The sequence below is a fragment of the Scyliorhinus torazame genome, chromosome 15 (assembly GCF_047496885.1).
Source record: "Scyliorhinus torazame isolate Kashiwa2021f chromosome 15, sScyTor2.1, whole genome shotgun sequence".
Taxonomy (NCBI): Eukaryota; Metazoa; Chordata; class Chondrichthyes; order Carcharhiniformes; family Scyliorhinidae; genus Scyliorhinus; species Scyliorhinus torazame.
In genome coordinates, this window is record NC_092721.1 from 146774706 (window position 1) to 146801054 (window position 26349).

General features: G+C 50.3%; 1 protein-coding gene across 8 annotated transcripts in view; it reads right to left on the reverse strand.

Moving 5' to 3' along the window:
* LOC140391880 (spermatogenesis-associated protein 13-like) overlaps positions 1-26349 on the reverse strand; it is a 524178-nt gene that overhangs the window by 448561 nt on the left and 49268 nt on the right. For all 8 annotated transcript variants that reach the window (XM_072476884.1, XM_072476878.1, XM_072476877.1 and 5 more), the window contains exon 2: positions 9533-9568. In XM_072476884.1, the coding sequence (XP_072332985.1) occupies positions 9533-9568 (36 nt within the window). The remainder of the gene's footprint in view (positions 1-9532; positions 9569-26349) is intronic.

The following is a 26349-nucleotide window of genomic DNA, read 5'->3' on the forward strand; positions in this document are numbered from 1 at the left end:
TGGTACTGAACAAGATTTAATGAAAGCACATTGTGTTACCTCTTTCTTGTATGTCTCAAGCTAAATGTTCATCACATTTCCCCTGAATCAAATCTGTTATATTCATTGGTTTGCTCACATCTGTAGCATTCATTCTCTTCCTCATATTGTTGTCTACTTGACCTGCTCATTATACTCTTTTCTCACTTGATGTTCTGAGCTACTATAGCTGGAAATTTTGACTTCCATGACTGAATTAAAGAGCACAATAGCATGCAAAGTGTTATATAAATATTTTGCACCTTTGTCATGTCCTATAACCAGAGACCATGCTTTTATCCAAACATTTTTACTACGCAAGCATTGCAGCATGTAAAAGAAAATATCCATGCTATTCTTTTTTAAAAATCTTTTTATTGGCATTTTCAAAATTATATACATTGCCATTTGTTTTCATTTATTGTATAGTCACAAAGGTTTCTTCTTAGATTTCATATTTACTGTCTGTCGCCGTCTGGCTCAGCATACAATCCTCCCTACACACCCAACACCCCCCCCCCCCTCCCCTTCCATGCCCCGTTCTTCACTGCTGCCCCCCATTCTTCCTTGCTGGGTTTTGCTATCTCACCTTGCTACCCCCCCCCCCCCCCCCCCCCCCCGGTCTTCCCTCGCTTTCCTCTTTCTGTCTTGTCCTGGCTATTTCTCCCTGGCTGCTGGCTATTTGTTTATTTATGTGTTGGCCACAAACAGGTCTCAGAACAGTCAGGTGAATGGCTCCTATGTTTTGTGGAAGCCCTCTTCCGACCCACGAATGGCGAATTTGATTTTCTCCATTTGGAGAAATTCCGATAGGTCGGACAGCCAGTCTGCAGCTTTAGGTGGTTCAGCTGATTGCCAACTGAGCAGGATTCTACACCGGGCGATCAGGGAGGCAAAGGCAAGGGCGTCCGCCCTCCTCCCCATGAAGAGATCTGGCTGGTCTGATACCCCGAACCGAGCAGGATTCTACGGCGGGCGATTAGGGAGGCAAAGGCAAGGGCATCCGCCCTCCTCCCCATGAAGAGATCTGGCTGGTCTGATACCCCAAAGCCCGCCACTTTCAGGCATGGCTCCATCGTCATCTTCACTACTTTGGACATTGTCTCGAAGGCAGCTGTCCAGTGCCCAGCACCTCTGGGGCAAGACCAGAACATGTGGGAGTGATTGGCCGGGCCTCCTTGGCAGCGTTCACATCTATCCGCCCCCTCCGGAAGAACCTGCTCATTCGGGTTCTGGTCAAGTGGGCTTTATGTACCATTTTTAGCTGCATTAGGTTGAGCCTCGCACATGTGGAGGTAGAGTTGACGCTGTGCAGTGCTCGTTCCAGAATCCCCACCCTATTTCGAACCCCAAGTCTTCCTCCCATTTCCTCCTCGTCATGTCCAGTTCGGTGTTGGCCCTCTCTATCAGTCGTTCGTACATGTCATTACAGTTCCCTCTGCCTAGGATGTCTGCGTCTAGTAGCTCGTTTTTTTTTTTAATTTTAGAGTACCCAATTTTTTTTCCTCCCCAATTAAAGGACAATTTAGTGTGGCCAAACCACCTAACCAGCACATCTTTGAATTGTCAGACTGGTCAGGTTCCATTTGTGGATCCCCGTCCAGTCATGTGCGATTAGAATCCCTCATGAATTGGTGTTGGGCTTGTTTAAACGGCAGTCCCACCAGTGCTGCTCCGCCCCCTTGCGGGTTCACCGGGAAAATCTCACTTCTGCTCATGTTGAGTTTGTAGCCTGAGAAGGCACCATACTCTTTCAGGAGCGTGATGATTCTTTCCATGCTGCTTTGTGGGTCCGGGATGTAGAGGAGCAGGTCATCTGCGTAGAGAGAGACTCTTTGCTCTCTGCCTCCTCTTTCTTTGCTGTTCTGAGAGCGATCGCTAATGGTTCGATCGCTAGGGCGAACAGCAGCGGCGACAGCAGGCATCCCTGCCTGGTGCCACTGTGCAGCTGGAAGTACTGGGAGCTGGTGTTGTTTGTCTGTACACTTGCCATGGGAGCATTGTACAGGAGTTTCACCCGTGAGGTGAATCTTTTTCCGAGCCCGAACCCCTCCAGCACCTCTATAAGGTACTTCCACTCGACTCTGTCGAAGGCCGTTTCTGCATGCAGGGAAACGATCACCTCAGGTGCTCTATCCCCGGATGGGGTCATGATCACGTTCAGCAGGCACCTGATGTTCGATGTTAGCTGTCTACCTTTGACAAAGCCCGTTTGATCCTTTGTGACCACCTCTGGTACACAGTCTTCTATCCTTTTGGCTTGGGTCTTGGCCAATATTTTGGCATCTACGTTTAGTACCGAGATGGGCCTGTATGAACCGCATTCAGTCAGGTCTTTGTCTTTCTTAGGTATTAGCAAGATTGAGGCTTGTGCTAGCGTAGGTGGCACTGCGCCCCTTGCCAGCGAGTCTGTGAACATCTCCCGCAGGTGCGGGGCCAGTGCTGTCGCAAATGTTTTGTACAAGTCCGCCTGGAACCCATCTGGCCCCGGCGCCTTCCCCACCTGCATGGAGATTACTCTCCATGATCTCTCCCAGTTCTAGCAGTACTCCCAGGCACCTCTTTCTATCCTCCCCCACGACTGGCATGTCCAGTCCATCGGGGAACTGTTTCATCCCCGAGTCCCCTGATGGGGGCTCTGCAGTGCACAGTCCGCGGTAAAAGTCCTCGAAGGTCTTGTTAACCTTGTCTGGGTCCGTTTCTAGCGTGCCTCGGTTTTCCCTAATTTGCATAATCTCTCTGGTGGCTGCCTGCTTTCTCAGCTGGTGCACCTCCAGGCAGCTGGCTTTGTCCCCGTGTTCGTATAGGGTCTCCTGTGCACCGCCTTCCTCGTGGAAAGCAGGTCAAAATCCATTTGTAGCTTTTTCCTCTCCGCCAAGTGTTCTACGGTCAGGGCCTCGGAGTATTTGCAGTCTACCTTCAGTATAGAGTCAACCAGCTGCTGCCTAGCCCTTCTGTCCTCTCTATCCCTTTGCGCTTTAAAAGGTGATAATTTCCCTCTAATCACGGCCTTTAGCGCCTCTCAGACGTGGAGGGTGAGACAACCCAGTTTTGTCTGTTTGTCGTGCACTCCGCTATGGCCTGTGATACCCTCTCAATGAAGGCCTTGTCGGCCACTAGTGCCGTGTCCAATCTCCATGTGGGACGTTGGATACTGCACGTCTCCAACCTCACATCCAAATAACGTGGAGCGTGGTCGGAGATTACGATTGCAGAGTACTCCGCCTTGACCAGCCCTGGCAGCACAGATTTTCCGACGACAAAGAAGTCAATCTTCGAGTATACGTTGTGGACTGGGGTGAAGAAGGAGAACTTCTGAGTGGGTGAACCTCCATGGTCCACTACCCCGATCTGCCCCATGAAGCACGGTAGCACAGTTGCTTCATAGCACCAGTTCCCAGGTTCGAATCCCGGCTTGGGTCATTGTGTATGTGGAGTCTGCACGTTCTCCCAGTGTCTGCGTGGGTTTCCTCCGGATGCTCTGGTTTCCTCCCACAGTCCAAAGATATGCAGGTTAGGGGGATTGGCCATGATAAATTGCCCTTAGTCTCTAAAAAGGTTAGGTGGCGTTACTGGGATGGGGTGGAGGCATGGGTTTAGGTAGGGTGCTCTTTCCAAGGGCCAGTGCAGACTCGATGGGCCGAATAGCCTCCTTCTGCCCTGTAAATTCTATGATTCTATGAAGCGACCGAGTTCCTTCGCCACGTTTGATGTCTTCCCCGTTCTGGGGTTCGACCCGTCTGTCCGTGGGTTCTGTACACAGTTAAAGTCCCGTGTCCCCCCCCCCCCACAATGATCAGTCGGTGCGTTGCTATGTCGGGGACTACCGCCATGGTCTTTTTAATGAATTTTGCGTCGTCCCAGTTGGGAGCGTACACATTGTCAAGTACTACTGGTACCCCATCCAGTGCACCGCTAATCATGACATACCATGTCCCTGGTCCGTTACTGGCTTCATCACCTTAAACATCGTCCTCTTATTTAACAGAATCGCTACCCCCTGGCCCTCGTCCCATAGCAGGGATGGTAAGTCTGCCCCACCCAGCCCTTCCTTACCCGCTGTTGGTCCTGCCCTCTCAGGTGTGTCTCTTGGAGGAAGACTATGTTGGCTCTCAGGTGGGTGAGGACTCTGGATCTTTTCACTGACATTAAGTCCCCTGACATTCCAGGTGTCTATCCTGGTGGGGGGTTTGTCCCCCCGCTCCTGTGGGATTAACCAAACTTAGCTGGTGGACGCGCCCCTGCACTCCGGAGTTTCCCTTTGTTAGGGAGTTGCCCAGGATGGCCACGGTCACTGCTCTCACCATGCGGTCAGGTCCCTGCGCTCCGGGGTTTCTCTTTGTCCAGGGGGCACCCAACACGGCTGCCAACAATGCATCCGCCACATAGGTAGGCCCCTGCACTCCAGGGTCTCCCTTCGCCCAGAGACTGTACTGGAGTGCTTCTTTGTTCCGGGCCCCTGGTTGCGGCCCTATGTAGCCATTTTATCCCGTTTCGCTCCGTTCCTGTCCCTTTCCCCATGACCCCCCCTTCCCCTCCCCCCCCTCCCGCCTGCTCCCTTCCCCCAGCTCTTTTCCCCCTTTGCTTCTCCATCCCTGCTGCTTGTTCCCACCCCCCCTTCCAGGCACTGTCCCCCCGTTGGGGGACCATGGCGGCCTCTATCTGCTGCATGCGCCTGGCGCTCGCTCTCCCGCTAGTGTGGTGACCCTCCTCCCGGGAGTTACTGTCCCGCTGTCCTCCCACCCACTCTCTGTGGTTTCAGTCTGTTCTTTCCACATCTTGCCCTACACTTATTCCTCCGCCTTCTCTCTGCTGTTGCCCTCGGGTGGTGGCTCATAGTTAATCAGTCGGGTTGTGTTGGGAGATGGTGGAGGGGCGAGGTTCTTTTCTCCACCCCCTCCCCCTTTTCTGGTGGGTTAGGAAAGGTCACCCTGCCCACCAGGTTGCCCAGCATTTAGGCCATGGATTTAGGCCAGGTCCGGGACCTGGGATTCATGTCGCATTACATTCATCCCCCACCATCTGGCCTGCGAAATCCTACCAACTGTCCTGGCTTGACACAATTCACACCTCTTTAACCTGGGGTTACCCCATCTCTGGATCTGTAAAGATTTAATCACCTGCTAATGGTCGCATTCCAAGCATTGTTTGGCATCTTTGAATCTGGCTATATATGTGTTTCTCTTCATTCACCTGAGGAAGGAGCAGCGCTCCGAAAGCTAGTGACATCGAAACAAACCTGTTGGACTTTAACCTGGTGTTGTAAGACTTCGTACTGTGCTCACCCCAGTCCAACGCCGGCATCTCCACATTAGGCCATGTAGTTAGTGGGGTCTCTGCCTTTGGTTTCTTCTGGTAGGCCCACGATCCGCAGAGTCTGCCTCCTTGACTGATTTCCCTGGTCCTCGACGTTCCCACTCAGGTTACCTTGCGCCGCGACCAGTCTCTCCACCTCCTCTTTTCCAGTGCCACGATCAGGTCACTTTGGTCTGTTGCGACTCTTTCAAGGTTTTTCGTGGTGGCTTCCTGGGCCTCCCTCGGCCCTGCTCAGAGCAATCTGTATTTGCACCAGAGTTTCAGAAAACGCATCTTTCATCGCGGCCTGTATGCCCGTTTTAATTTCTTGACGGTGCTCTTTCAGTGTCTCTGAGAAGGATGCCGCTGTCCAGTTCCCGCCCAGTGAGGGAGGATTTTGTACTTGGCTTTTCGCTCCGGCGAGATTTGTGCTCCGCTGCGTTGTGCGCTGGTCCGCTCATCCGACTACCTCCGCCCCAGATCCCTTCCACGTCTGGTCTACGTGCAGCTTCTGGCCTGGCCTTTTCCCGTCATTTTATTTTTCCCTCTTTCGTCTCCTGTGTTCTTCACGTTCAGGGAACAGATCGGTGGAAGTTTTGGCGAGTTTTTTTTTAAACGGGTGATCGTTTCATGGTGCTGTGGGAGGAAAGAGAGAAAAAGAGAAAAAAAAATAGGGGACCCCCCAGGGAGAGAGAAAAAAAAAAAGAAGAAAAAAAACAAAAAAGGAGAAGAGAACCGAGAAAACAAAATCCCCACTGAAAAATAATATTTTATTTTTTTTTAAAAAGTGTTTAAAAGAACCCCGCGAGAAGAAAACAAAACGGAGTTCTTTTTTTTTTTACATATAAATTTAGAGTACCCAATTAATTTTTTCCAATTAAGGGGCAATTTAGTGTGTTCAATCCACCTACCCTGCACATCTTTGGGTTGTGGGGGCGAAACCCACACAAACACGGGGAGAATGTGCAAACTCCACACAGACAGTGACCCAGAGCCAGGATCGAAACTGGGACTTCGTGAGGCAGCAGGGCTAACCCACTACGCCACCTGCTGCCCTCAAACGGAGTTCTGCTCCGATCGGGCTCATAAGCCCAAAGTGCCGGCACCTGCGCGGGAGGCCACTCATAATGTGGCCGGCAATCATCCCAACCCCGGAGAGAAAGAGGAAAGCGAAACCGAGAAATGGAGAAAGAGACCCACGAGGCAAAGAACAATGAAAACGGAGAGAGAAAAAAAAGGGGGGGGGGACCAAGGGAAGAGAGACCAAAATAAAGACCCACGGGAGGAGACAACAAGAGGGGAAAGAAAACACCTCCAAAAAGACAGGGTCTTTGATCAGCCCATACTGCCGGCACCAGTGTGGGAGCCACCCATGATGCTGGTACTGTGTCTTCTCTTACAATTCTTTAGTCGCTCACCCAATAGTCCTTTTTGTTTCCTTCCCCAGTACTCTGGTAAGTGCCTTCTTATGCCAAGTTCTGAACTTTTCAAAATATTTGTATTTTTGATTGTAGTAGAGAGCCTCCACATGCGTGCTACCCCCTCTGAGCTCAGGCCCTGCCCCCTCTCTTTGGTGGGATTTCAAAACTATAGTGTCAGCATGGGGGGACCAGGACAGGTTGCTGCCGATCTGGACACCTAAAAACTTGAAGCTCTCGACCCTTTCTACTTCATTCCCATTGATGTAGACAGGGGCATGTTCTCCTATATGCTTCCTGAAGTTGATGACCATCCATGCTATTCTTAAAATTAGCATGATAATGCCAGAGTAGAATGACTTCACCATTCAACTTGTGTCATTGTTCTAAAATAAATATTTGAAAGTAATTCCCCCCTAAATTAGGAGTCACTTGCAGCACACTCGACATGTATTCAAAATGACTCAACAAATAAAATGGGTTGATTGTCCATTGCAACTTGGTAGGAAATCCACAGCACTTGTGGAGAAATGTGCTAACACCAAAGTTACATACAGGTGATGATCAGTGGAAATTCTACATTAGAATCTCTAGAATGGATAAACGCTATGCTGTTCTGTTGTAGCAAACATTGGAATCAGATAAATTGTTCCCAATACAAACTAAATCCTAATAAATTGCTTGACATAACCACAAACTCTAATTGGAGGTGTACACTCAAATATAGAAGAAAATTAGAGATTAAATTTAATAGTCACACAAGGTAACAAAAATTTAAACAGATAGCCTAGAGTAAGAATAGATACAAATCGCATCTTGAGTTCAAACACTTATCACAACCCAGAGGCACACACTCAAAAGGTACTAGTTATAAGGTGATGGAACTAGGAATAGAGAGCATGAGGTGCGTAAAAAGGGAAGCAAACTATTTCATCACAGTAGAGAAAAATTGCCCTAAGGAGCCTTGGGATCCATATCTCAGTATTCCAATCTTCAAAACAGCAATAATACTTACAACTGAGGTCCTAAATTATAGAATCCACTATTATAGAAATCAAACGTGAACCGATCTTTTAGGGGCACCTAGGGTGGCAGGACATTCAATTAAATCTGGTTTGATTTTCACCCAAAATTCAAACAATAAAAAGGAAATTTAAACTTGAAACACAACACATTTGTTCGCATAACAGTCACAGGATAGAAACGGGCTATTCAGCCTATCATGCCCCATCATTCAGGTTTTCAGTCACTTCAATGTATGTGACAACCAAATTATTTAGCAGGGTAGTTTGCTTTACTTGTAAGGTCAGCTCACCACCAGCTGCTACAAGTACTCATCCCTGTATTCGGAAAGGGCATTTTAATGCAAGCGAGCCATTTTCTTAATACAGTCTTAGAAACACTTTGCTGCCATATTTGAAGCAAGTCAATAAGCAACTGACGTGAACCAAAACAGTGTACATGAACTTTTGGCTTCCTTTTTTCAAAGTTACTTATTAGCTCCCCGAGTAACACATTTTCCTGAGTCAGCTACTCACAGAAAGACAAATAATGGTGCCCTTGGTTACTTCAATAATTAGTACAGCAGTACTGAGCAGAGGTATACAGAGTCAACAAGGAAAATGCTTTAAAAATATAGAGCAGACTTAAAGAACGTGGTCACCCTTTAAAGTGATCAGTATTTTGTGAGATTTGTAAACTGAAATCGAAATTGTTACAATTCAATATATCAACAAGTAATTTACAGTTAAAGATGCATCAATTTTTAAATAAAAAAGTGTGAAAACAGCATTCTGATAGCTTACACTCAAACAAATATGCTCATCACTGAAACCCACTGGGGGCATGGGTCACATGCATAGAAATACAGAGTGCTGTACGACTAATTGAACACTAAGGTGACCAGCTAATTGTTACTTCCTTTTGCAGTGAGCCGAGATATTTTCAAACCCCCTTAACAGCTTGGAAAATGTTTGCCAATTAGCCGTATACATGGCGGAAACAACTGGAAGCCAAAACGTATTCCCATTCGCTCCTCCAAATGCATGAAGGCTGCGAATAATGCATTCTTCCACTCAGTGGGAACGAGGACAGAACAGGAATTATATTTTGATACAATTCAAAATCGTATCAAATATAATTTGCTATAACTATATTTAGATTCAAGGGACCATTAAGCATGAACTATTTTAACAATGTGGTTAATATTGGTGGCCATGGGCAGCACCCATGGTTAGCACTGCTGCCTCACGGCGCCGAGGACCCGGGTTCGATCCCGGCCTTGGGTCACTATCTGTGTGGAGTTTTCACATTCTCCCCTTGTCTGCTTGGGTCTCACACCCACAACCCAAAAATGTGCTGGGAAGGTAGATTGGCCACCTAAATTGCCCCTTAATTGGAAAAAAAGAATTGGGCAGTTTAAATTTTTTTTTTTTAAATATTGATGCCCATTACATACACTATGTTTATATTTGAAGGCTGGGTGGAGGAGGGTGCCAGTGAATAATCATCAGGAGTAGGGACTATGCTAATGTTGATTCTCTTGCCCAAACAAATTATAGAATGCCAACCTGTGCCAGTTGGGTAGAATGCCAACCTGTGCCAGTTGGAATCATCTAGTACCATTGATTTAATATGACACCAGAAACCTTCTAGATTTCTACACACTAAACCATCAAGTGAGCCACAATAAGAGGACTATAAAACAGACTGGATGAAGCAGTTTTTCCTGATTTAAAATGGAAAACAGGTCCATTATATGTACCTAGTTGTTAATAATATCAAATTCAAGTTCACTTTACCAAGTCTGGAGCACTGACAGCACGACCAGTGAAACCCTGAAAATGAAAATAAGTTTTTTTAGATCAGTATCAAGTCTAGTTGCACAAAAATTAAATGCAGATTAGAGGTGAACATTTGAAAAAAGGTATTAAGTGGTCACAGTAGCTCTATAAAGTCACCTATGAAATTGGCCCACAGAGAGTCCAAGTACAAACATAGAAAATAGGAGTAGGCCATTCAGCCCCTCAAGCCTGTTCCACCATTCATTATCATGGCTGATAATCCAACTGCTTCTCCTCCACTTTTGATCCCAAGAGCTTTATCTAACTTCTTCTTGAAAACAAACAATGCTTTGGCCTCAACTGCTTTCAGTGGTAGAGAATTCCACAGGGTCACCACTCTCTGGGTGAATAAATTTCTCCTCATCTCAGTCATAAAGGTTTATCCCATATCCTTAGACTGTGACCCTTGGTTCTGCCCCCCCCCCCCCCTTAGACTGTGACCCTTGGTTCTGACCCCACCCCCACCCCCGCCCCGCCATCTCAGGAATATGCACTCCCTCTCCAGCAAGACCATCCTTCCTCAAATAAGGAGACCAAAACTGCACACAATATTCCAGGTGTGATCTCACCAAGGCCCTGAATGATTGCAGCAAGACATTCCTGCTCCTATATTCGATTCCTCTCACTAAGGTCGGCATACTATTTGCCTTCTTTACTGCCTGCTGCACCTGCATGCTTATTTACCAGTGACTGTTGTACAAGGACCCAGGTCTCTTTGCACATTCCCCTCTGCCTTCCTGTTTTTTCTACCAAAGTGGCTAACCTCACATTTGTCCACATTATTCACAGATATGAAGCATTTATATATCCAACAATAGCAATAATAGCATATCTGCTTTTCATTCATTGAAAGAGAAGGGATTTTAAAACTCAAAACAAACAAGCATGACATAATTTAATTATTTATTATTTCACCAATAACTCATTCTGGAGAACAAGTAATTTTTGTTTGACTTGATAAAGGAGAAAAGCGAAAAGATGTGATCAGACATGGAGAATATCCTAGCAGTTGGGATTTTAATATGAAAATTATTTTCAATGCCTTTGTTACAAAATAAAATCTAACGCTTTCAAAAGCAAAAGCAATTGCCAGGGACCCGAGCAGCCACACCCAAGGATAACGGGGAAAGCAAGGATGGAAATTGTGAAGGCAGTGGCGATAATCTTAATTTTCTTCGATAAGAGGGTGGTGTCAGAGGATTGGAAAACTGCAAATGTTACACCCTTTTTCAAAAAAGGGCAGGAATAAACCCAGCAACTAGGGCAGTCAGTCAGCGGTCACCTCAGTGGTGAGAAAGCTTATGGAAATAATGCTCACTAACTGGATTGGGTTTTTCCAATGAGGTAATGCAGTTGATGTGGTGTACCATGGTCTTCCAAAAAGGCATTTGATAAAGTGCCACATAACAAGTTTGTCAACAAAACTAAAGCACATGACATAAAAGGGGGTTTTGCAGCATGGATATACAATTGGCTGAGGACAGGAAACAGTGGTGCTGAACAGGTTGTTTTTCCAGATACAGTGGGGCTCCCAGAGGGTTGGTGGTAGGGTCACTGCTTTTCTTGATCTCTATTCATTTTTTTTTTACTATCCTCATTTTCCACATGTTCATCAAATACACAATAAAAGATAACCAACAATAACAAATACAGTATCAATCCTCCAACCAGCTTCCCCTTCAGCATACAAACCCAAACATCACCCATACATTCCAAATGCAACAAAACAAAAAGACCAAAAGAGAATCAACGGTCATCCCATAAACAATAAACAATGTGCTCAACCCACCCCCCATAGCATCTCCCCCTAATGTTCGATGCCATCCAATTCTTGAAAGTGCAAGATAAACAATGCCCATGAATTTTAGAACCTTTCCATCCTCTCCCTCAGCTCAAACTTCACCTTCTCAAGCGTCAGAAATTCCAGCAGGTCCCCCCGCCAAGCAGAAGCAGAGCCAGAGAAGCTGACTTCCACCCCAGCAGGACACGGTTCCGAGGCAATCAGCTAAGCGAAGGCTAAAACATTCGCCCCCGCACCCGCCTGGGCTGGTCTGACAACCCGAAAATGGCTTCTATGGACCCTGGTTCCAAACTCACAAGCACCACCCCCAAGATGACCTTAAAATCTTCCCTCCAATACCCCTCCAGCTTCGGGCAGAACCAAACGTGTTAACATGGTTTGCAGGGCCCCTCCCTGCTCACATACATCCTCGCTCACATTCATCCTCCACCCCCTCAAAGAGTCGGCTCATCTTCACCCTCATGAGGTGCGCCCTATACACGACCTACAACTGCATCAACCTCCAATTTCCTGAATGAGGTTGAGGCATTTACACCCCAGAGCACCTCACACCACAGACCATCTCTTGATCTCTATTCATAACCAGGATTTCGATGTGCAGGGGACAATTTTAAAATTTGCAGGTGACACAAAAATTGAAATACAGTTAACGGAGATGGATAGAAATAAACTTAAAGGAGACTTCCGGTGACAACCATGGTGCGAGTTGTCGCACATTTGGCAGCTCCCGGTTGTGGCGGTGTTTTCGGGTCCTTTCCCCGATTAACGGGGGAATATTTTAATGGAAAAAGGTGGAGGAAGTTTATTCTACTGGTGCATAGGGCGCTCTTCTCCTTCCCCCCACCCCCCCACTCCGGGTGGGAGAATCGCCGGTGCACCACGCAAATCACGCCAAGCCAACCCCCGCACGCGATTCGCCCACCCCCCGAAAACCAGCGGCGCGCGATTCGCACCGGGCCACTCAAGAGAACTGGCAAGCGGCGATTCTCCGGCCGTATGGGCCGAGCGGCCGCTACGACACAAAAGCTTCCCGACGGCGCCGTCCACCCCTGGTCGCTGCCGGCGGGAACACTGAGGGGGGCAGCCTGTGGGGGGGGGGTTCCTTCACCAGGGTGGCCTCCAATGGGATCTGGCCCGGGGCCACCGATCGGCGGGCTGGCCTCTCTCCTCCACCTCCCCCCCCCCGCCCCGCCTACCTACTTCCGCGCGCGGCCCCAGAACACCGGCTCGATGTTGGTGAGGGGCCGGCATGCGTAAGACGTTCCCCACGCATGCGCAGGATGGCGCAGCCCAACTGCACATGCGCAGGATTGGGCAGCCCCAACTGCGCATGCGCAGGTTGGCGCCGCGCCCATTTCACCGCACAAGGATGCTGGAGCAACGTGAACCACTCCAGTGCCGCGCCAGCCCCCAGTGGGGGCCACAATAGGTCGTGTCTGGGCCCTGTTTGCATCGTCGTGAAACACTTGGCCTCAAAATCAGAGAATCGCCCCTGTAGTTTTAGGTGAAAGGAGCTGTTGAAGCGATAAACCTTTCCTGCGACACAGGGGAAGATGGCAGAGGGTAAAGGATCGGCCCTACCATCTCAGTGGTCTATGGAACAGCTGGCGGACTTCTTGAACGAAATGTTCACCCAGCAGAGAAAGGAGTCTCTGGAGAACCTGGTGAGAACGGTTGATCCACTTAAGGCGGGGATCGACTGTGTGGAGCTAAGGTTGGAGATTCATTGCCAGGCGATCCAGAAGGTGGAAGAGACGGTGGGGGAGCATGAGGTGCAGCTTACTTTGTTGGCGGCCGAGATGGGGGTGATGCGAGATACCCAGAAGCGGCTTCAGCAGAAGGTGGAAGATCTGGAGATCTGATCCCGGAGGCAGAACCTGAGGATTGTGGATTTGCCAGAGGGCATCGTGGGAGCGGACGCTGGCTCTATGTAGCCATGATGCTGGAGACGCTGCTGGGAGACGGGGGTCTTCAAACGGCCCCTGGAGATGGACCGGGTGCACAGGGCGCTGATGAGGAAGCTCATGATGGTAACGAGTTGCTGAGGGCAATGGTGGTGCGGTTGCACCGGTTCCTTGATAATGAACGGATCATGAGGTGGGCGAGGCAGACAAGGTGGTGTACCTGGGAGGGCAGCGAACTTCGAGCATACCAGGACCTGGGTGCGGAGCTGGCCAAGAGAGCGGGTTTCAACAGAGTGATGACTGCCCTCTTTATGAAGGGGGTGAAGTTCGGGATACTGTACCCGGCCCGCTTCTGGGTGACCTACAATGGTTGGCAATATTGTTTTGGGACGCCGGAGGAAGCAATGGCGTTTGTGAGAGACAATTGATTGGCAGAAGGAGGAGGACATTGAACTTTGGAGGTGTTTTCGGAGGTTGGTTCTCCCTCTCCCCCCCCTTTTCTTTCTTCTTGGGTTTTCTTTCCCCTGGGAGGATTATTGGGGTGTTTTGTGGGTGGGATGAGGGAGGGTCATGGCTGAGTGTATTGGGCTTTTTTTCTCTGGGGCCATTGTCCTTTGTTCTTCTGTGGGGGTTGTGTTTTTTCTTTCTGTCTTTGACTGCTGATTTTGTTGTTTACACCAGAAGGGATGTGCTCCCGCTGTTGCTTGCGGGACGGGTGCAATCGGTGAAGATCACGGTTCGCCTGAGGTTCTTATTTGTGTTCCAGAATCTCCCGACCTTCATTCCGAAGTATTCCCCCCCCCCCCCCCCCCACACCAAGGAGGGTGAACGCACTGTTATCGGAGTTTATTTGGGCAGGTAAAGCCCCGCGGGTTAAGAAGGTGCTACTGGAGCGGGGTCGAGGAGGGAGCGGATTAGCTCTTCCAATCATTATTGGGCAGCATATAGCCATGGTTAGGAAGTGGGTAGTGGGGAAAGAGGTCGGTATGGAGCGGATGAAGGCAGCCTCTTGTAAGGACTCAAGTTCAGGGGCACTGTTTTTTAAAAAAATATGTTTATTCAAAGTTTTTCCAACAAAAATTTTCAACCAATTAACCCCCACCCCTGTAACAGAAAAGAAAAAGAGAAAAGAACAGAGCAAAACATAAACATATCAATCAAACATAATACCGAACTCATACAATGGGTTTCTCCCACACATATTAACCCTCCCATATGCTTTTTACAAGTACCGCTGGGAAAAAAAACTCCCCCACCCGCCCAAATACCCCCCCCCCAAAAAGAAACACCCCCTCCCCTCTTTCCTCCCCCCCCCCCCCCCTGGGTTGCTTCTGCTGACTGACCTCATTCTAGCGCTCCGCGAGATAGTCTAGGAACGGTTGCCACCGCCTGAAGAACCCCTGCGCAGACCATCTCAAGGCGAACTTAATCCTCTCCAACTTTATGAACCCTGCCATGTCATTTATCCAGGCTTCCACACTGGGGGGGCTTCACGTCTTTCCACATGAGCAAGATCCTCCGCCGGGCTACCAGGGGCGCAAAGGCCAGAATACCGGCCTCTTTCGCCTCCTGCACTCCTGGCTCGTCCACCACCCCAAATAATGCCAGCCCCCAACTTGGTTTGACCTGGACTTTAACCACCTTGGACATAGTCCTCGTGAAACCCCTCCAGAACCCATCCAGTGCCGGGCACGACCAAAACATGTGGACGTGATTCGCCGGGCTTCCCGAGCACCTCCCACATCTGTCCTCCACCCCAAAGAACCTACTCAGCCTCGCCCCTGTCATATGCGCTCTGTGAATAACCTTAAACTGTATCAGGCTGAGCCTGGCACATGAGGAAGAGGAATTAACCCTACTCAGGGCATCCGCCCACAGACCCTCTTCAATCTCCTCCCCCAACTCCTCCTCCCATTTGCCCTTCAGCTCCTCTACCAAAGCCTCCCCCTCTTCTTTCATCTCCTGATATATCGCCGAAACCGTGGAATGCCCTACCTGCAACAGTAGTGGACTCGCCAACATTAAGGGCATTTAAATGGTCATTGGATAAACATATGGATGATAAGGGAATAGTGTAGATGGGCTTTAGAGTGGTTTCACAGGTCGGCGCAACATCGAGGGCCAAAGGGCCTGTACTACGCTGTAATGTTCTATGTTCTATGTTCTCCGACCCATACACCCAAAATCACCCTGTCCTGAATCCTCTGTGCCAGGAGCAACGGGAATTCCCTCACCTCCTTTCCCGGGGGTAACCTGAACTTCTCCTCCAGCGCCCCTAGGCTCGCAAACGTCCCGTCTATAAACAGGTCCCCCATCCTTTTGATCCCTGCCCGTGCCAGCTCCGAAACCCCCCATCCATCCTCCCTGGGACGAACCGATGGTTCTCCCGGATCGGGGACCACACCGAGGCTCCCATCTCACCCCTATGTCGTCTCCACTGCCCCCAGATCTTTAGCGTTGCCACCACCACCGGACTAGTGGTGTACCTTGTCGGAGAGAGCGGCAGCGGTGCCGTCACCAGCGCCCTCAGGCTCGTTCCTTTGCAGGACGCCATCTCCAACCTCTTCCATGCCTCCCCCTCTCCCTCTATTACACACTTGCGGATCATCGCTACGTTGGCTACCCAATAATAGCCACCCAGATTCCCCAACGCCAGCCCTACTACGCTCCAGAAACCCCCTCCTTACCCTCGGGGTCTTGTTTGCCCACACAAAACCCATGATGCTCCTACCTACCCGCTTAAAAAAGACCTTGGTAATCATAATAGGAAGGCACTGGAACACAAAAAGAAATCTCGGGAGGACCATCATTTTAATCGACTGTACCCTGCTCGCTAGCGAGACCTTTTGAAGTCCTCCTCCATCTGCTCCACCAGCCGCGTCAAATTAAGTTTTTGCAGGGCCCCCCAGCTCCTAGCTACCTGGATCCCCAAGTACCGAAAGCTCCTTTCCGCCCTCCTCAAATGGTAGGTCGTCTATCCCTCTTCCCTCATGCCCTGGATGCACCTCAAAGAGCTCACTTTTCCCTACATTGAGCTTATAGCCCGAGAAGTCCCCAAACTCCCTTAGGATCCGCATGACCTCCACCATCCCCTCCACTGGATCTGCCACATACAGCAACAGGTCGTCCGCATACAGCGACACTCGATGCTTCTCTCCCCCTCGGACCACCCCCCTCCAGTTCCTGGACTCCCTAAATGCCATGGCCAAAGGCTCAATTGCTAATGCAAACAACAGGGGGGGGACAGGGGGCACCCCTGCCTCGTCCCTCAATACAGCCGAAAATACTCCGACCTCCACCGATTCGTAGCCACACTCGCCAACGGGGCTCTGTATAGGAGCTTAACCCAACTAATAAACCCCTCCCCAAACCCAAACCTCTGCAACACTTCCCAGAGATACTCCCACTCCACCCGGTCAAAGGCCTTCTCCGCGTCCATAGCTGCCACTATCTCCACCTCTCCCTCCACCGTTGGCATCAAAATCACGTTTAGGAGCCTCCACACATTGGTGTTTAGCTGCCTGCCCTTTACAAATCCCGTCTGGTCCTCATGAATCACCCCCGGGACACAGTCCTCAATTCTCGCAACCAGCACTTTTGCCAGCAACTTAGCATCCACATTGAGGAGCGAGATCGGTCTATACGACCCACATTGCAGTGGGTTCTTGTCCTGCTTCAGGATCAGACAAATCAGCGCCCCGGACATTGACGGGGGCAGGGTTCCCCCCTCCCTTGCCTCATTGAAAGTCCTCACTAGCAACGGGGCTAACAGGTCCGGATACTTCCTGTAAAACTCAAGCGGGAACCCATCTTGCCCCGGGGCCTTCCCTGCCTGCATGCTCCCCAGTCCTTTAACCAGCTCCACCAACCCAATTGGCGCCCCCAAACCAGCCACCTCCTGCTCCTCCACCCTCGGGAACCTCAGCTGATCTAAAAATCGTCGCATCCCCTCTTCCCCCGCTGGGGGCTGAGATCTGTACAGCTCCTCATGAAAGTCCTTAAATGCCTCATTTACTTCCACCGCACTCCGCACCGTAGTTCCCCTGCTATCCTTGACTCCACCTATCTCCCTTGCTGCCATCCTCTTACGGAGCTGATGTGCCAGCATCCGGCTCGCCTTCTCCCCATACTCGTACGTCGCCCCCTGTGCTTTCCTCCACTGTGCCTCTGCCTTCCCTGTGGTCAACAGGTCGAATTCCGTCTGGAGACTTCGCCGCTCCCTAAGTAGTCCCTCCTCGGGGGCCTCTGCATATCCCCTGTCTACCCTTAGGATCTCCCCCACTAACCTCACCCTTTCCCTGCCCTCTCTCTTCTCCCTGTGAGCCCTGGAGATTAACTCTCCCCTGACCACCGCCTTCAGCGCCTCCCATACTACCCCCACCTGCACCTCCCCATTGTCGTTGGCCTCCAAATACCTTTCAATGCACCCCCGCACCCTCCCGCACACCTCCTCATCCGCCAGTAATCGCACATCCAGACGCCACAGCGGGCGTTGGTCCCTCTCCTCTCCTAACTCCAGCTCCACCCAGTGCGGGGCATGGTCTGAGATGGCTATGGCCGAATACTCCATTCCCTCCACTTTCGGGATCAGCGCCCTACTCAAAACAAAAAAAAAATCTATCCAGGAGTAGGCTCGGTGTACGTGAGAAAAAAAAAGAAAATTCCCTGGCCAGGGGCCTAGCAAATCTCCACGGATCTACTCCCCCCATCTGGTCCATAAACCCCCTAAGCACCTTGGCCGCAGCCGGCCTCTTCCCCGTCCTAGATCTGGAGCGATCTAATGCTGGGTCCAACACAGTGTTGAAATCCCCCCCATTATCAAGCTTCCTGCCTCCAGATCCGGAATCCGCCCCAACATGCGCTTCATAAATCCAGCATCATCCCAGTTTGGGGCGTATAAGTTTACCAATACCACCCACGCCCCCTGTAGCCTACCGCTCACCATCACGTATCGACCTCCATTGTCCACTACAATATTTTTGGCCTCAAACGACACCCGCTTCCCACCAGTATTGCCACTCCTCTGTTCTTTGCATCCAGCCCCGAATGGAATAACTGTCCTACCCATCCCTTTCGTAACCTGACCCCGTCTGCCACCTTCAAATGTGTCTCCTGAAGCATGACCACGTCTGCCTTCAGTCCCTTTAAGTGCGCGAACACTCGGGCCCTCTTAACCGGCCCATTCAGGTTCCTCACATTCCAAGTTATCAGCCGGATTGGGGGGTTCCCCATCCCATTGACCCCCCGCGTTTGGGAATCCCCCCTCCCCCTTCTCCCCAGCAGTCAGTGTGCGCTCCTCCACCCCACCCCTCTGTCCTTCCCCAACGCGGGAAAAAGCCCGCGCTTTCCTAAGCCGGCCCCACCCCCTCTGGCGCAGCTCCTTTTGCGGCCTTATCCCAATTCCCTCATCCCCGGGCCTCCCCTCCCTCCAGCACCGGCGCCCACATTCTCTCACAGTCTCCCCATCAGATCTCTTCCCCCATCCCCATCCATCACCCAACCCGTGGAACATTCCCTACGCATAGTTAAAACCCTGTATACAACCGACATCCCCGCCACAACCACAGACCCTCAGTTTGAGTCCAACTTTTCAGTTTGTATAAAGGTCCAAGCCTCCTCAGGTGTTTCGAAGTAGTGGTGTCGATCCTTAAATGTGACCCACAATCGCGCTGGCTGCAGCATTCCGAACCTCACCCCCTTCCGATGGAGCACCGCCTTGGCCCGATTAAAACCAGCTCTCTTCTTTGCCACCTCCGCACTCCAGTCCTGATAGATTCGGATCTCCGTATTCTCCCACCTGCTGCTCCGCTCTTTCTTGGCCCATCTCAAGAGACACTCGCTATCCACGAAACGGTGAAACCTCACCACTACCGCCCTTGGTGGCTTGTTGGCCTTGGGTCTCCTCGCCAGGACCCGATGCTTCCCATCTGGCTCCAGGGGACTCGGAGAGGCCTCCGCACCCATCAGCGAGTTGAGCATCGTGCTCACATATGCTCCAGCATCGGCCCCCTCCACTCGTTCAGGGAGACCCAGAATCCGAAGATTCTTCCTCCTCGACCTGTTCTCCAAGTCCTCAAATCTTTCCGCCCACCTCCTGTGTAGCGCCTCGTGCGCCTCCACCTTCACCGCCAGGCCCAAGATCTCATCCTCGTTCTCCGTGGTTTTTCCCCGCACCTCCCGGATCGCCGCCCCTTGGGCCTTCTGGGTCACCACTAACCCCTCGATCGCCGTCAGCATTGGCGACAGCACCTCTTTCTTCAGCTCCTCAAAGCAGCGCCTGAGAAACTCCTGCTGCTCCTGCACCCATGCCGCTTGATCTCCGCCCACCGCCATCTTGTTTTTTCTCCCTCGCACTTTTTGCTGCTCCAAAAACGCTTTTTTGACCGCTCCACTCCTGGTCCAATCCATACACTATGGAGGGGGGACCTTGCTCACCCTCCCACACTGGAAGTTGTTGAAAAAATTGCCGTTGGGGCTCCTCAGGAGAGCCCAAAACTCTGTTTTAGCGGGAGCCGCCGAATGTGCGGCTTAGCTCCGCATAGCCGCAACCGGAAGTCTTTAGGGGCACTGTTAACAACACCTTTACTGTTCTCGCCGGCCAGATACTCCCCAAGCCTGGTAGTGGTGGCGGCCCTGAGGGTGTGGGGACAGTGGCAACATCACCTAAACAGCTGGAGGGGGCCTTGGTTTGGGCACCGATTTGTGGGAATCATAGGTTTGCTCTGGGGAGGCTGGATGGAGGGTTTGGGGGCTGGCAATGGGCGGAGATTGAACGGTTTGGGGATCTATTCGTTGGATGCAACTTCTCGCGCTTGGAGGGTTTGGTGAAGGAATTTGTGTAGCCTGAAGCAGGTGCTGATCTTGCCCTACCTGCAGCCCCAGGAGCTGCAGGAAAAGGTGGTGTCAAAAACAGGTGTAGGTGAGGGTAGCGCATCGGAAATTTAGAAGGAGTTGATGGATTATGAGGGAGCCCCGATAGGGGTAGTGAAGCATTGGGGAGGGAGGTGGAGGCTGGGGTGTGGGAGGAGGCTTTGAGGAGGGTGAATACATCCTCTTTGTGTGCTAGGCTTAGCCTTATACAGTTCAAGGTGGTTCACACAGCACATAGGACTGTGGCTAGGATGAGCAGGTTTTTTGAGGGGGTGGAGGATAGGGGTGGGCGGTGCGCGGATGGACCCGCGAATCATGTTCACATCTTTTGGGCCTGTCCGAAGCTTGGGGGAATCTGGTAGGGATTCGCCGAGGTTATCATAGAATTATCAGTGCAGAAGGAGGCCATTCGGCCCATCGAGTCTGCACCAGCTCCTGGAAAGAGCACCCTACCAAAGGTCAGCACCTCCACCCTATCCCCCTAACCCAGTAACCCCACCCAACACTAAGGGCAATTTTGGACACGAAGGGCAATTTATCATGGCCAATCCACCTAACCTGCACATCTTTGGACTGTGGGAGGAAACGGAGCACCCGGAGGAAACCCACGCACACACGGGGAGGATGTGCAGACTCCGCACAGACAGTGACCCAAGCCGGAATTGAACCTGGGACCCTGGAGCTGTGAAGCAATTTTGCTATCCACAATGCTACCGTGCTGCCGGAGGTCTTGAGGGTGAAGGTGGTCCCGAGTCCAGAAGTGACTATCTTTGCAGTGTCAGAAGACCCAGGGGGCAAGAGAGACCTTTGCCTCCCTGGTACCCCGGAGACGGATCTTATTGGAATGGCGGGACTCAGGGCCGCCAAAACCACGGGTTTTGGGTGAATAACCCGAGTTCCTCAGGCTGGAGAAGATAAAGTTCGCCTTGAAAGGGTCTGTGGAGGGGTTTGCACGGAGATCGACTTCTTCGAAAATAGTTAAGATGTCAGCAGTGGGGCCGCGTGGGTGGGGCGAAAAAGAAGGTTGGGGAGTGGGACGCGGGATGGTGGGATGTTAGGTATTTATTTGTTTTGATTATTTGCATTTCTCTTTGCTTGCTTTTCTTTTTTGGTTGTGTTTGATATAGATCTAAAATATATATATTTTTTTAAAGTAATAAACTTCAAGAGGTCACAGACAAGCGACCTACCATTTCCCCGCGGCACGATCTTCTGGTCTCGTTGTTATCAACAGGGTTTCTCGTGAATGCACCCCTTGCCACCGCAAAACTGCAGCAGGGCTGCGCTCTCAGCGGGACCAGCAGGAAAATCTCTCCCATAGACATTCACTGTTGTAAAATACTTGACATATTTGGTAATCGGGTACAGTTAAATAAATAAATAACTTTATTGTCACAAGTAGGCTTACATTAGCACTGCAATGAAGTTACTGTGAAAAGCCCCTAGTCGCCACATTCCAGCACCTGTTCGGGTACACGGAGGGAGAATTCAGAATGTCCAAATTACCTAACAACACGTCTTTCGGGACTTGTTGGAGGAAAACAGAGCATCCGGAGGAAACTCACACAGACACTGGGAGAACGTGCAGACTCCGCACAGACAGTGACCCAAGTGGGAATCGAACCTGGGACCCTGGCGCTGTGAAGCCATAGTGCTAACCACTGTGCTATCGTGCTGTCATATTTTTCATGATTCTCTGCAGTTGGTGATGAGCATGAGCAACTGGGATTCTCAAAATTCAAACCAGGGAATGGAAAAAAAGGAAAGTCGCAGGATGACTGAAGTCAAAAGAACAAAGAATCTGAAGTTAAAAGGAACAGAGAGAGTATCCCAAGGTGCAGATCTGGAGAAGTCAGCTAACGAGAAGCCAGACATCTGAAGTAATCCAAAAGGTTAGTGACACCTTTATTATAACCTATGAAGCAGTGGCATTCTGCTGCCGTGGTTGGGTACCTGAGAGATTGCATGGAAACTTAAATGCATCTGGCATTCTAGGGCAGAAGTTAAAATTCTGGAAGTGGTTTTATGAAATATGGTTTTATTGGGGCCGGTGTTGTTGAGGACGTTCAATGAGGCAAGGGAAAGAGGGGTGTTGGCCCCAACGATGTCACAGGCAACGATTTCGCTGATTCTTAAGTGGAACAAGAACCCAGAGCTGTGTGGGTCCTACAGGCCGATCTCCCTGTTGAATGTGCCAAGTTGCTGGCCAAAATCTTGTCCTCCAGGATCGAGGATTGTGTTTCGGACGTTATTGGGGAGGGGATCCGATTTGTGGCTCCTCGCATGATTCCGGAGGAGGACAGGCCCAGGAACTGTCAGCCAGGTTGGGAGCGAGCCCCGGAGGTGGACTTCCTAGGGAAGGCAAACACACGTTCGTGAGGGGTCTCATTGGTAGCAGTGCACAGGAGCGACCGGATGGAGTGGAGCGCATCGGAGAGGACCTCCTGCCAGCGGGAGACCTGGAGTCTCCTGGACTGAAGGGCCAGCAGGACGGCCTTCCAGACCGTCGCATTCTCCCTCTCCACCTGCCCGTTTCCCCAGGGGTTGTAGCTCGTCGTCCTGCTGGAGGTGATGCCCTTGCTGAGCAGGAATTGACGCAGCTCATCACTCATGAAGGAGGATCCCCGATCGCTGTGGATGTAGGTGGGGAAACCAAACAAGGTGAAGATACTGTGTAGGGCCTTGATGACCGTGGTAGAAGTCATGTCAGAACATAGAACATAGAACATTACAGCGCAGTACTTCAGCCCTCGATGTTGCACCGACCTGTGAAACCACTCTAAAGTCCATTTACACAATTCCCTTATCGTCCATATGTCTATCCAATGACCATTTGAATACCCTTGGTGTTGGCGAGTCCACTACTGTTGCAGGCAGGGCATTCCACACCCTTACTACTCTCCGAGTAAAGAACCTACGTCTGACGTCTGTCTTATATCTATCTCCCCTCAATTTAAAGCTATGTCCCCTCGTGCTAGACATCACCATTCGAGGAAAAAGGCTCTCACTGTCCACCCTATCCAATCCTCTGATCATCTTGTATGCCTCAATTAAGTCACCTCTTAACCTTCTTCTCTCTAACGAAAACAGCCTCAAGTCCCTCAGCCTTTCCTCATAAGATCTTCCCTCCATACCAGGCAACATTCTGGTAAATCTCCTCTGCACCCTTTCCAATGCTTCCACATCCTTCCTGTAATGCGGTGACCAGAATTGCACGCAATACTCTAAATGCGGCCGCACCAGAGTTTTGTACAGCTGCAACATGACCTCGTGGCTCCGAAACTCAATCCCTCTACCAATAAAAGCTAACACACCGTACGCCTTCTTCACAACCCTCTCAACCTGAGTGGCAACTTTCAGGGATCTATGTACATGGACATCGAGATCTCTCTGCTCATCCACACTGCCAAGAATCTTACCATTAGCCCAGTACTCTGCCTTCCTGTTATTCCTTCCAAAATGAATCACCTCACACTTTTCTGCATTAAACTCCATTTGCCACCTCTCAGCCCAGCGCTGCAGCTTATCTATGTCCCTCTGTAACTTGTAACAACCTTCCGCACTGTCCACAACTCCAGCGACTTTAGTGTCATCTGCAAATTTACTCACCCATTCTTCTACGCCCTCCTCCAGGTCATTTATAAAAATGACAAACAGCAGAGGCACCAAAACAGATCCTTGTGGTACACCACTAGTAACTGGACTCCAGTCTGAACACTTCCCATCAACCACCACCCTTTGTCTTCTTCCAGCTAGCCAATTTCTGATCCAAACTGCTAAATCTCCCTGAATCCCATGCTTCCATATTTTCTGCAGTAGCCTACCGTGGGGAACCTTATCAAACGCTTTACTGAAATCCATATACACCACATCAACTGCTTTACCCTCATCCACCTGTTTGGTCACCTTCTCAAAGAACTCTATAAGGTTTGTGAGGCACGGCCTACCCTTCACAAAACCGTGTTGACCATCTCTAATCAAATTATTCCTTTCCAGATGATTATACACCCTATCTCTGATAAACCTTTCCAAGATTTTGCCCACCACAGAAGTAAGGCTCACTGGTCTATAGTTACCGGGGTTGTCTCTACTCCCCTTCTTGAACAAGGGGACAACATTTGCTATCCTCCAGTCATCTGGCACTATTCCTGTTGACAAAGATGACTTAAAGATCAAAGCCAAAGGCTCAGCAATCTCCTCCCTAGCTTCGCAAAGAATCCTAGGATAAATCCCATCTGGCCCAGGGGACTTATCTATTTTCACCCTTTCCAGAATTGTTAACACCTCCTCCTTATGAACCTCAAGCCCTTCTAGTCTGGTAGCCTGTATCTCAGTATTCTCCTCGACAACATTGTCTTTTTCCTGTGTGAATACTGATGATAAATATTCATTTAGCACCTGTCCTATCTCCTCGGTCTCCATGCACTACTTCCCACTGCTGTCCTTGACTGGCCCTACTCTTACCCTAGTCATTCTTTTATTTCTGACTCTATAGAAAGTTTTAGGGTTATCCTTGATCCTACCTGCCAAAGACTTCATGTCCCCCTCCTGGCTCTTCTTAGCTCTCTCTTTAGGTTCTTCCTAGCTAACTTGTAACTCTTGAGCGCCCTTACTGAACCTTCCTGTCTCATCTTTACATAAGCCTCCTTCTTCTTCTTGACAAGTGTTTCGACTGCCTTAGTAAACCACGGTTCCCTTGCTCGACCACTTCCTCCCTGCCTGACAGGCACATACTTATCAAGGACACACAGTAGCTGTTCCTTGAACAAGCTCCACATTTCCATTGTGCCCATCCCCTGCAGTTTTCCTCTCCATCCGATGCATCCTAAGTCTTGCCTTATCGCATCATAATTGCCTTTCCCCCAGATATAACTCTTGCCCTGCGGTATATACCTATCCCTTTCCATCACTAAAGTAAACGTAATCGAATTGTGGTCACTATCACCAAAGTGCTCACCTACCTCCAAATCTAACACCTGTCCTGGTTCATTACCCAGCACCAAATCCAATACGGCCTCGCCTCTCGTTGGCCTATCTACATACTGTGTCAGGAAACCCTCCTGCACACATTGGGCAAAAACGGACCCATCTAAAGTACTCGAACTATAGTGTTTCCAGTCAATATTTGGAAAGTTAAAGTCCCCCATAACAACTACCCTGTTGCTTTCGCTCCTATCCAGAATCATATTTGCAATCCTTTCCTCTACATCTCTGGAACTTTTCAGAGGCCTATAGAAAACCCCTGACAGGGTGACCTCTCCTTTCCTGTTTCTAACCTCAGCCCATACTATCTCAGTAGACGAGTCCTCATCAAACATCCTTTCTGCCACCGTAATACTGTCCTTGACGAACAATGCCACCCCTCCCCCTCTTTTACCACCTTCCCTGAGCTTACTGAAATATCTAAACCACGGCACCTGCAATAACCATTCCTGTCCCTGCTCTATCCATGTCTCCGAAATGGCCACAACATCGAAGTCCCAGATACCAACCCATGCCGCAAGTTCACCCACCTTATTCCGGATGCTCCTGGCATTGAAGAAGACACACTTTAAACCACCTTCCTGCCTACCGGTACACTCCTGCAACTTTAAAACCTTACTCATGACCTCACTACTCTCAACCTCCTGTATACTGGAGCTACAATTCAGGTTCCCAAGCCCCTGCTGAACTAGTTTAAACCCTCCCGAAGAGCATTAGCAAATTTCCCCCCCAGGATATTGGTACCCCTCTGGTCCAGGTGTAGACCATCCCGTTTGTAGAGGTCCCACCGACCCCAGAATGAGCCCCAGTTATCCAGAAATCTGAAACCCTCCCTCCTGCACCATCCCTGTAGCCACACGTTCAACTCCTCTCTTTCCCTATTCCTCATCTCGCTATCACGTGGCACGGGTAACAACCCAGAGATAATAACTCTGTTTGTCCTAGATCTAAGTTTCCACCCTAGCTCCCTGAATTCCTGCCTTACATCCCTATCCCTTTTCCTACCTATGTCGTTGGTACCTATGTGGACCACGACTTGGGGCTGCTCCCACTCCCCGCCCCAAGGCTCCCCCAGCGCAGAGATGGGGGAGGACATAGAGTCTGAAGTTACTGTACTCTACACCCAGTATGGAGAGGGTCGCGATGCATTACCCCCGGATCTGTACGGAATGGGATCCGGAGGCCAGGGAGATTTTTGGGGTGACTGGGAGGACCAG